At 36.2% G+C, this 12,755-nt stretch overlaps 1 protein-coding gene across 1 annotated transcript; it reads left to right on the top strand.

Annotated features, from left to right (window-relative positions):
• The first annotated feature begins 5,390 nt into the window (after window positions 1-5,390).
• On the top strand, window positions 5,391-6,433 carry LOC130461524 (uncharacterized). Its single transcript, XM_056829659.1, has 2 exons — window positions 5,391-6,332; window positions 6,428-6,433. Exons 1-2 carry the CDS (start codon window positions 5,391-5,393, stop codon window positions 6,431-6,433), a joined length of 948 nt encoding a protein of 315 aa, XP_056685637.1.
• The last annotated feature ends 6,322 nt before the right edge of the window (window positions 6,434-12,755 follow it).

The raw sequence follows: 12,755 nt of genomic DNA, 5'->3' as shown, positions 1-12,755 counted from the left end.
CCGGAAACGGAAATATTGTCAGAATCGGAAATATTGCCGGAATCGGAAAATAATTCCGGAAACGGAAATATTAAATATTTGTTCGAAACGGAAATTAATTCCGGAATCGGAAATATTAAATATTGTTCGTATCGGAAATAGATTCCGGAAATGGAAATTTAATCGGAAGCGTATCGTACGAATTAGCATCGGACGAGGCTTGCCGGACGAAGGCCCAGCACGAAGCCGGGGCCATCGCCCAGCAAGCGTGCGCGCCACAAGCCCAGCCAAGGCAGCGCCCAGGCCTACCGCAAGGCAGGCCCAGCGCGCGCCAAGGGCCACGGCTGCGTGGGCCGTGCTGCGCGGGCTGCTGCTCGCACGCGCATGGGCAGCCCTTGTGGCTGCCGTGTGTGTGTGAGTTTGTGCTCATGCATGATTCCTGAATCTGCAAGAGTCAGTGTATGATTAAATGTCTATTCCTAATTGGATAAATTAATTAAATAGAATTCATGTAGGATTCTAATTCCAATTAATTCGCATCCTACTAGGATTACGATTCCTTTTCCATAACTCTATAAATAAAGGCCTAGGGGTCATAATTTATACATAAGTTTCAAAGTATTCAAAAGTGAGTTTTTTGAGAGAAAATCAAACACACATCTTGCTCAAAAGTGCCGAAATTTTCTAGTACCTTAAGGGCGATTCTAGTTGGTCAATCTTAAGGCGGATCCGGACGTGCTGTGGACTATCTACGGAGGGACGACACTTGGAGTCCTAAAAGACTTGTTCTTGTTCGGTTCGGGCGCAGCTAGGGAGGGCACGCAACAAAGAGTATGCATCTAATTATGCTATATGATTATGTGTAAATAATATGTTTCCTGGGTTAATGGTTGTTTCCGCATGATCTATGTAAATGTCATATGTATCATAACCTAACAATAATGGCCGATCACAAACTGGATATCTATTGACATGTGGAGGTACTGTCACTTCTTGGCGTTCTATGAAGCAAATTATTGCAGCTACTTCCTCTAACCATTATGAGATTTTAGCAATTCACGAGGCTAGTCGTGAATGTGTATGGCTAAGGTCTGCGATTCAACATATAAGAGAAGATTGTGGTTTATCTTCCGGGAAAGAGACACCATAAGTTTTATATGAGGATAATGAAGCATGTATTGCACAACTCAAGGAAGGATACATCAAAGATGATAGAACAAAGCACATCTCACCAAAATTCTTTTTCACTCATGAACTTCAGAAGAATGGCAATATGAATATCTTGCAGATTTGTTCAAGTGAAAATTTGGCAGATTTGTTTACTAAGGCGCTTCCTACTGCTACATTTAAAAAGTTGATTCACCTCATTGGTTTGCGCCGTCTCAAAGATCTCCAGTGATGTTGTCATTAGGGGGAGTAAATGCGCGCTGCACTCTTTTTCCCTTAACCAAGGTTTTTCCCACTGGGTTTTCCTGGTAAGGTTTATAATGAGGCAGCATTTCATGCGCATTGTAAGACATTGTATTGTTTTGGATAATAGACATCAGAGGGGGAGTGCTATAAAATATATATTAAGGTGGATGCCCATTATACCCTTACTCCTATAAGATATATGTATGTGTATATATTATATATATGCCTATGGATATGGATGAATAAGAAGAAACCGACAGTTAGTTTCCTTCTTCCTCTCTCTCCCTTTCTCTCTACTTTCATAATAAATTAAGATAATTAACTAAAAATAATTCAGAATGGAGGGTTTGTAAATTTCTCTCTCATCTGCCCAACCTGTTTCCCGACCACCAAGCCTGGATGGGTGAGGCTGGTGGTGCAACCGGCGTGGGTTGGATTCGGTTGTGTGCGCGGATGGGTGGTGGGTTCTTGGTTTCAGGTGGTTGTAGGTTGCAAGGAGGGCAACTAGTGAGACTTGCGGATGTGTTGCGTGCCTATGTTGTGCGTCTGCGGAGGGTGGTGTGTCGATCGGCGTCGGGGAGCGAAATGCGGGAGGGAGGTGAGCCGGCGACCAAAGATGTAGGGGGAGGGGGCTGGTATTCGATACGGGGGAGGTGGTTGTGTTGGTGGATTGTGTTCGTGGGTAGCGCAGAGATTTTTTGCGCGGCTAGGGAGGGCGGCGCGAAGATCGGAGTCGGGGAGCAAAAGGGGGGGAGCAGCTCCGGCGAACAGAGTTGTGGAGGCATAGGCCAGTGGTTCGTTACGGGTGGCAGCGAATAGAGGTGGTGGTTGATGGTGAAACCCTAAGTGGGTCGGACTATCTCGGGCCCAAATGGCTTTTTTTTAAGTCTACAGTTACTTGACAAGTATATAACTTTAATCTTCAACTAATTACACAAAAACAAATCTGCCTTGGTGGTTTCGAACTTGCTATGGTTACTATTTGACCTTTTGGTTTGAGGTACAAGCCTTGATAGAACAATTTTTTTGAGATTTTTGGCATTTACTTACCCTTTAAAAAAAAGTTACTCTTGAAATAATTTTTTATCTTATTTTAATAAAATATTAAACTTTTATGTGTTATCTTATATCAATAAATAAAAAACTTTACACATATGGCGACTAACTTGAAAAGTGAATCAGTCGCGAGATTAATCTTGTTAAAATTAATACTATAATATATTTGTTTAATTGGTAGTATATTTATCAATTATTTTTATGTTATTTTAATAAAATATTAAGCAAATTCTCGATGTCGTATAAAAGTTAGTATTTTCCTTATTAACCTTCATTAAAAAAATAAATATGTATAAATGAGTTGGTGAACAAATTAATCTAAAAATTTGTAAGGTAAACTAATTAAGTGACCTAACGGAGATAAAAGAAATTAAAGTAATTCGTCTATGATATTATTAAAATAAAGAAAATAAATAAATTGTGAAATTAAGAGCTAAAACTAATAAAAATCGTTAATTAAGCTACGAATAAGAAACATAGGTTAAAATAAATAAAAAATATAGGAAAATAACCTAGAAAAGAATTCAATTAACTTAGCCTGAAATTAAAGGTTTTCAATGTGATACTGAAACAGTTTTAAAATCATGTCACATATTTTTTAGAACTTTAACGAGAATAATCATATTACGCTTGAACATGAACACACTTCCAAACGAACTTAAATGAGTTGTTCACGAACATTAACGAGTTGAGCATGAAGTTTGTTCAAGATTGTTTATTAACGTTATAGGCTCATTTAATTTGGTTCTATAAGGAAAACAATTTGAAATGGAAACTTGATATTAGTTAATATATTAATTGAAAACAAAGGGAACAAAACACTTATTGTGAAATGCTTAGAACTAAAATTTATTTAAGGAACATATCAACAATATAAATGGACAATACCAATAAATCAACCAAGAACAATGTCAATCTATAGCGTGTTTTGGACATTTTCATTTATGTTGTTGGTAGTGACCATAAATAAAACAAAAAATATATATTAAAAATAAAAATAAATATGTTGTTGGTAGTGACCATAAAAAAAATGTATATATATAAAAAAAAACATTTGTTAAGCAAACGAACCAAGCTCGAGCAATTTTGTGCATGCTCAGTCATTTCTCTTGGGTTATTAACTTTAAATAAAAAAATTAATAGAAAATATTCTATGAATTCTAATTGTTTAAATAATTGTTTAAGATAACTACCAACAATATAGATTAGACATTACTAACACACAAAGCCAAGAATAAAATCCTTGTTCGTGATTTTTAAGATTTTCCAAAACACGATATAGACTAACATTGTTGTTGGCTGGTGTGTTGGTGGTGTCCATGTATGTTGTTGGAAGTTACCTTAAATATTATTATATCTAAGTATTTCGAAATAAATGTTTTTTTTCATTTATATACTTCAATTAATATGCAAAACCGATACCCGATTTCCATTTCAAATATTTATTGAATAGGAGAATATTTTGTTTTGAAAGGTAATATATGGACCATTTATCAATGATTAATATGAAAACCCAATATACTTCAATTAAATTAGTATATTAATGAAGATAACTTGAATTAAATTACTTCAGACCTTATTTTCTTAAATCTTTCAAGATCATGGGTTATATCCGTGGATAACATTAATAACCTTTAATTTTAGATTAAGTCAATTGAATCTTCAAAACTGACAAAATAATTTACACTTTGAAGATCAGAAAATATATTGAAATTACCAAAACACGAACAAAGACTTTGTTCTTAACTTTGTGTGGTAAATGGTAATGTCCATTTACATTGTTGGTAGTTACCTTAAACAATTTTTATATATAAATACTTCTTAATGTTTCTAGGATATTTTACTATACTTTTTATTCATTTTTACCTTTGTTTCAATTTTATAGCTCCATTAGTTTAACTAACGATTTTTATTCTTTTTAACTCGTATTTATATAATTTATAATAAAAATAATAATTAACCCTGGCCATGTCCAGTACTATGTAATGTATGGTCATTGTCAATCTTCACTACATTGATGATTTGTTGGTAATGTCCAACCTCATATTTGGTAATTACCACATTTCTATAATTAATTTCAAAACCAACTAAGTGAGACTTGCGGATGTGTTGCGTGTCTATGTTGTGCGTCTACGGAGGGTGGTGCGTCGATCGGCGTCGGGGAGCGAAATGCGGGAGGGAGGTGAGCCGGCGACCAAAGATGTAGGCGGAGGGGGATGGTGTTCGATACGGGGGAGGTGGTTGGGTTGGTGGATTGTGGTCGTGGGTAGCGCAGAGGTTTTTTGCGTGGCTTGGGAGGGCGGCGCGAAGATCGGAGTCGGGGAACAAAAAGGGGGGAGCAGCTCCGGCGAACAGAGTTGTGGAGGCATGGGCCAGTGGTTCGTTACGGGTGGCAGCGAATAGAGGTGGTGGTTGATGGTGAAACCCTAAGTGGGTCGGACTATCTCGGGCCCAAATGGCTTTTTTTTAAGTCTATATTTACTTGACAAGTATATAACTTTAATCTTTAACTAATTACACAAAAACAAATCTGCCTTGGTGGTTTCGAATTTGCTATGGTTACTATTTGACCTTTTGGTTTGAGGTACAAGCCTTGATAGAACAATTTTTTCGAGATTTTTGGCATTTACTTACCCTTTACAAAAAAGTTACTCTTGAAATAATTTTTTATCTTATTTTAATAAAATATTAAACTTTTATGTGTTATCTTATATCAATAAATAAAAAACTTGAGCGATTCTTCTGGTTCTCTCGGCGCAGGTTAGCGTGAACTGCTATCGTGCACTTTTCGCCATTGAAATGGCAAAGCGAGGACGACCCAGGAAGAACCCACCTCCTTCATCTACCCAGAAGACCACGTCGGCATCTTCTGTACCGAGTTTGAGAAGTTTGGGACCTTGTACACCACCAACGGAACGGGTCCAGTGATTGGGGTTTCGTCAATGGATGTGCCGATTGTGACACCAGTGATACCGACTCTTGTGTTAGAACCGCCGGCGGGTAGTTCTCAACCAACACAGAGGAGATTGGATTTGCAAGCAACACCTGATGTACCTGCGAACTCGTTTGTTGAAAATAATCGAATTAACGGTATGAAGCTTACTTTCATTAACCCTATGCTTAAGAATGGATCACCTACTGCTTGTTTACAACAGAATGCTGTAGATATTGAGCTTAAAAAATGGGCCAATGCTGTTATTCTATATGTTATTGGTGATAATCCGACTATTAAATACATTAGCACGTTTGTTGACAAACAATGGCTTTGTGAGAGTAAACCTGAAATTTTTCTTTACTCTGAGGGCTATTTCCTGATTAGATTTGGCTCGGTGGAGGAGAAAGAACGTGTTTTGTGTTCTGGGCCGTATACCATTGCTAATCGACCAGCCATTGTTAAAGGGTGGTCTGCGGATTTCAATTTCAACACTGAGATTCTGAAATTGATTCCTTTGTGGATCAAATTACCCAATCTTCCTCTCAATTGTTGGGGGATGGATTCTTTGAGTAGGATTGGGAGCACTTTAGGCAATCCTTTGTTTGCTGATGAGTGTACCACCACACAAAATCGAATATCGTTTGCCAGAATGCTCGTTGAAGTGGATGTAACTCACCCTTTACTCCATAAGGTTATGGTAGAGGACCCTCATGGGAAGGCTTTTGAACAAGTTGTGCAATATGAGTGGGAGCCTAAATTTTGTGATACTTGCCAAAAACTTGGGCATAATTGTGTGGCTGATGTTGCACAAGAACATCGGAGGAGAACTAAGAAGATATGGGTGCCTAAAGTTACTGTTGCTCGAGATACTTCTGCTATCCCACCTCCAGGAGTACCATCTACAGTAACAGGGGACTCTACTTTGGTGGTTAGTGACCCAGTTGCTGAGGTATGGTCGGTCCCTAGAAGGGCTATTCCTAGTATTCTTGTTGAGACTGAAACTAATCCGGTGCCAGTTGACAACCCTTATGACTGGTTGCCTAGGGATGATGTGGTGTATGAAGTCTCTACTGATAAACGGGGCGAGGACCCAATCCTCTTTGGTACCCTATGAAGCTTGTTACATGGAATGTGAGGGGTTGTAATAAACCCTTCAAACAAAAAGAGGTGAAATCCTTTTTGCGTAAGAATAAATTTGATATCGTTGCCTTATTAGAAACAAGAGTCAAGGAGTCTAAATTTGTGGAAATTTCTAGCAAAATTTTCCCAAGTTGGAAGGCTATTAATAACTACAATTCTGCTCAGAATGGTAGGATATGGATTGTGTGGAACCCTATGAAGATTGATGTCATAAAACTCAGTGAGTGTGCTCAGGGGATTTGTTGTTCCTTATCAGACATTCACACTGGACTTAAATTCAATCTTGTTGCTGTCTATGCTTTTAACACTAATGATCTTAGGAAGGATTTGTGGAGCTATGTAGCTGATGTGTGTACTCAAATGCCCACAGATACTCTCTTGCTAGCTGGTGATTTTAATTCGGTATTGTGTGTTGGTGATTGTTTGAATGGCAACCCAGTTACAAGGAGTGATATTCAGGATTTTGAGGAATGCTTGAATCATAATGGGCTGACTGAAGTTAGAAGTATCGGGGAGGTTTACACGTGGTGTAATAACCAAGTTGAGGGTGACAGAATCTATTCAAAAATAGATAGATGCATTGCCAATTCATTATGGCTTGCAACTTATTCTCACATTGTTGCAGAGGTGCTGGAGAAAGGAGTGTCCGATCACACTCCAATCGCTTTGGACTTTGCTTCAAATGATGTCCATAGAACCACACCTTTCCGGTTCTTGAATGTTATCGCTCATCATGAGGGGTTCTCTGATCTTGTGCAGGAGAAATGGAGTATTGATCACCATACGAATGCGCTCCTGAATATCTGGTATAAATTAAAAAGTCTTAAAGCTCCTCTAAAATGCATTAACACCAATATTTTCCAGGGGACTGCTAGAAGAGTTGAAGATACCAGAATTGAGCTGAGTAATATACAACATCAATTGAATTTAGATAAGTTTAATCTTGAACTTATAACTGCAGAGAAACAGAAGTTGTGTGATTTGGAGAAGTGGAGTAACGTAGAGGAACAAATCTGGTTGCAGGAATCCAGAGCATCCTGGATTCAACTTGGTGATTCAAATACCAAGTTCTTCTATGCTTACACCAAAGAGAGACAGATTCAGAACGCGATTAAATTCCTAGTTCAGAATGATGGAACTAGACTGCAGGGCCAACACCAGATTAAGGAAGAGGTTCGAAACTTCTATTCTCAATTGATGGGTTGTGCAGCGAGTTCTTTGCCTATGGTGGATAAGGAGATTATTGCTAAGGGGCCGGTTCTGTCTCGAGAACAACGTTCTCTTCTCTGCTCCCCTGTCTCTGCACGGGAAATTAAAGCAGCTCTTTTCAGCATGGATGCAATGAAAGCACCAGGTATTGATGGCTTTAATGTTTATTTCTTCAAACAAACTTGGCCTATTATTGGTCCTAGTGTTGTTGATGCTGTTAAAGAGTTATTTATTTCCTGTTTTATGCCTAAAATAGTGAATTGTACTTATGTTACGTTGTTGCCTAAAGTCCCTAATGCTTCCTCCATCAAGGAGTTTCGACCTATAGCTTGCTGTTCGGTAGTGTATAAAATCATTTCAAAGGTTCTGACCAATAGAATGCAAAATGTTATTTCTTGCCTTGTTGGTGAAAGCCAATCTGCGTTTGTGAAGGGTCGTGTAATTTTTGACAATATTATTTTGAGCCACGAGTTGATCAAAGGTTATGGCAGGAAAGGGTTATCTCCTAGGAGTATGATTAAGATAGACCTCCAGAAGGCCTACGATTCGGTTGAATGGCCGTTTGTCAAGTTCCTGCTGTTGGGGTTGGGTTTTCCTCACCAGTTTGTTATGTGGGTAATGGCTTGCCTAACCACAGTTTCCTACAGCTTCAATGTGAACGGGGAACTTACTGTTCCTTTTGAGGCTAGAAAGGGCTTGAGACAGGGTGACCCTATTTCTCCGTTGTTGTTTGTTTTGTGCATGGAGTATCTGAACAGGTGCTTATCTGACTTAAAGAATCAAACTGGTTTTCACTTTCATCCTAGATGTAAGAAGTTGAATTTGGTTCATGTCTGTTTTGCGGATGACTTACTATTGTTCTCAAAGGGGGACATCTCTTCGGTTAGGCATTTGCTCTCTGCTTTTTCCAAATTCTCTTCTGTTTCTGGTTTAAAAGCTAATCCTTTGAAGTGTTCCATTTATTTTGCTGGGGTGTCTACTGACATTCAAACTCGAATTATGGATGAGTTTGGTCTGAGTAAGGGTGATTTACCTTTCAAATACCTAGGAGTGCCTCTCTCTTCCAGGAAGCTCACTGTGATTCAATGTCAACCTTTGATAAAGAAAGTGACTGCCAGAATTGACAATTGGTCATCTAAATTGCTTTCTTATGCTGGTAGGATTCAGTTAATTAAATCAGTTTTATTCAGTATGCAGACTTACTAGTGTCAAGTTTTTCTGATTCCTAAGAAAGTCATTAAGCTTATTCAGGCGGCTTGTAGGCACTTTCTTTGGACGGGTAAATCAGGGGCTTCTAAACGAGCTTTGGTTGCCTGGGAGTCTCTTTGCCTTCCCAAAGCCTCGGGTGGTTGGAATTTGCCTTGCATTGAAACATGGAATAAGGCTGCCTTATGCAAACTTTTGTGGAATTTAGCACAGAAGAAAGATAAGGTCTGGGTTAAATGGATCCATGTCTACTATATTAAGGCTAAAAGCCTCACACTCATGCAAGCTCCGCCTCAAGCTTCTTGGGTTGTGAGAAAGATCTTTGCTTCTATCAATACTGTTAGACAAACTCACAGCGGCTTCAGTATTTTGCATGAGCAAAGGTTTTCTATCCATGCAGTGTATAAAGAACTAAGGGGTGGTGCAACTAAAGTTCCTTGGCGTAAGTTAATCTGCAACAATAGAGCTCCTCCTAAGTGTGTTTTCATAAGTTGGTTAGCTATCAAAGGTCGTCTTGCTACATGTGAGAACTTACAGAAAATTGGTGTTTCTTGTGATCAGGTTTGCATTTTCTGTGACTGTACCAATGAGACGCTTTCTCACCTTTTTTTTTTAGTGTGCTTTCACCAATGATCTTTGGCAACAAATGCTGAAGTGGTTGGGTATTGTAAGAATGCCTGGTAATTGGATGAATGAGTTGCAGGTTACGTACACTAAGTTCAACTCGAACAAGATTTTGCATCATCTTTACCGTATGGCTTTGAGTATTGTGGTTTACTGCATCTGGAGGGAAAGGAATTACAGAAGATTCCACCAGAAGAAGCAAAATAGCAACTCTCTGTTAAAAGGGATGCAAGTTATGATGTGTCTTAGGTGTTTGCATTTTACGAGTCTGAAAGGCTGTATGCCTTAGAGTTTCTGGCTTGTTTTTTCTTCTTTTCTTGTTCTGTTAGTCTTGCAGGCTGCTCTTCCCATGCTCTGAGCTGCTGGCATGTGGTTCAGACCTCCAGGTTGCCTGGTTGTGTGCCTGTTGTGTAGGCTTTCTGTAGCCTCACTCTATTGCAAGTTCTGGTGTATGCTTCTCTGTTGTTGTTGCTGTTCTGTTTGCTGAAGCGTGGTCCTGGTGCTTTGCTTCTTTTCTGGTTGCTCTGCTGCTGCTAGGCTCTGCTGCGACTCTTTGCTGCTGCTGCGGCGTCTTTGTTGTAGCTGCGGATGGCTTGTTTGTAGTTTGTCTGTTGTTTTTTTTTCTTCTGTTGCTTTTCGTTTTAGCTTGGGTTGCGAGTTTGTGCACCCTTTGCTTCTTGTTTCGTTGGTTGAATGTTGTGTGGTTTCTACCTTTTGGTAATAAATATATCTTATTTACCAAAAAAAAAAAAAAAACTTTACACATATGGCGACTAACTTGAAAAGTGAATCAGTCGCGAGATTAATCTTGTTAAAATTAATACTATAATATATTTGTTTAATTGGTAGTATATTTATCAATTATTTTTATAAAATATTAAGCAAATTCTCGATGTCGTATCAAAGTTAGTATTTTCCTTATTAACCTTCATTAAATAAATAAATATGTATAAATGAGTTGGTGAACAAATTAATCTAAAAATTTATAAGGTAAACTAATTAAGTGACCTAACGGAGATAAAAGAAATTAAAGTAATTCGTCTATGATATTATTAAAATAAAGAAAATAAATAAATTGTGAAATTAAGAGCTAAAACTAATAAAAATCGTTAATTAAGCTACGAATAAGAAACATAGGTTAAAATAAATAAAAAATATAGGAAAATAACCTAGAAAAGAATTCAATTAACTTAGCCTGAAATTAAAGGTTTTCAATGTGATACTGAAACAGTTTTAAAATCATGTCACATATTTTTTAGAACTTTAACGAGAATAATCATATTACGCTTGAACATGAACACACTTCCAAACGAACTTAAATGAGTTGTTCACGAACATTAACGAGTTGAGCATGAAGTTTGTTCAAGATTGTTTATTAACGTTATAGGCTCATTTACTTTGGTTCTATAAGGAAAACAATTTGAAATGGAAACTTGATATTAGTTAATATATTAATTGAAAACAAAGGGAACAAAACACTTATTGTGAAATACTTAGAACTAATATTTATTAAGGAACGTATCAACAATATAAATGGACAATACCAATAAACCAACCAAGAACAATGACAATCTATAGCGTGTTTTGGACATTTTCATTTATGTTGTTGGTAGTGACCATAAATAAAACAAAAAATAAATATTAAAAATAAAAATAAACATGTTGTTGGTAGTGACCATAAAAAAAATGTATATATATAAAAAAAAACATTTGTTAAGCAAACAAACCAAGCTCGAGCAATTTTGTGCATGCTCAGTCATTTCTCTTGGGTTATTAAATTTAAATAAAAAAAATTAATAGAAAAAATTATATGAATTCTAATTGTTTAAATAATTGTTTAAGATAAATACCAACAATATAGATTAGACATTACCAACACACAAAGCCAAGAACAAAGTCCTTGTTCGTGATTTTTAAGATTTTCCAAAACACGATATAGACTAACATTGTTGTTGGCTGGTGTGTTGGTGGTGTCCATGTATGTTGTTGGAAGTTACCTTAAATATTATTATATCTAAGTATTTCGAAATAAATGTTTTTTTTTCATTTATATACTTCAATTAATATGCAAAATCGATACCCGACTTCCATTTCAAATATTTATTGAATATGAGAATATTTTGTTTTGAAAGGTAATATAAGGACCATTTATCAATAATTAATATGAAAACCCAATATACTTCAATTAAATTACTATATTAATGAACATAACTTGAATTAAATTACTTCAGACCTTATTCTCTTAAATCGTTCAAGATCATGGGTTATATCCGTGGATAACATTAATAACCTTTAGTTTTAGATTAAGTCAATTGAATCTTCAAAACTGACAAAATAATTTACACTTTGGAGATCAGAAAATATATTGAAATTACCAAAACACGAACAAAGACTTTGTTCTTAACTTTGTGTGGTAAATGGTAATGTCCATTTACATTGTTGGTAGTTACCTTAAACAATTTTTATAGAAAAATACTTCTTAATTTTTCTAGGATATTTTACTATACTTTTTATTCATTTTTTACCTTTGTTTCATTTTTATAGCTCCATTAGTTTAACTAACGATCTTTATTCTTTTTAACTCGTATTTATATAATTTATAATAAAAATAATAATTAACCTTGCCCATGTCCAGTACTATGTAATGTATGGTCATTGTCAATCTTCACTACATTGATGATTTGTTGGTAATGTCCAACCTCATATTTGGTAATTACCACATTTCTATAATTAATTTCAAAACCAACTATTGCCGTGGTCTTCTTCCACTTTAATGCACTATCCATCATATTATTCCTCATACACCTAGTAGCTTTCATGGGCTCAAAGTTTCGAGGAATAGTTGAATTAAAAAAAAAAATTAGATCGTTTGAATCTAAAGATGGGTAGTTAGTAGGGGTAACACCATTATCTGAAGAATAAATCAAGAAAACCTTGAAAAATGTCAAGAATTTTAACAAATTAGAATAGACCAAAATTAAATTTGTAAAGACAAGCTCAAAGAAATACATTCAACAACTATAATTTCGAATTTGAACAAAGAAATACATTCAACTACTGCATTTTTGAATTTTAATAAATAAATTAATTTTATAAGTCTAATTTCGAATAAGAGAACTAGAAAAATCCATAATGCATATCCAAATGATGAATTAAGTTACATTACAACTAAATCAAAATAGTCAAATAGAAT

Source organism: Spinacia oleracea, chromosome 5, assembly GCF_020520425.1.
Source record: "Spinacia oleracea cultivar Varoflay chromosome 5, BTI_SOV_V1, whole genome shotgun sequence".
NCBI classification, from domain to species: Eukaryota; Viridiplantae; Streptophyta; class Magnoliopsida; order Caryophyllales; family Amaranthaceae; genus Spinacia; species Spinacia oleracea.
This window is presented reverse-complemented; position numbering and strand designations above follow the sequence as displayed.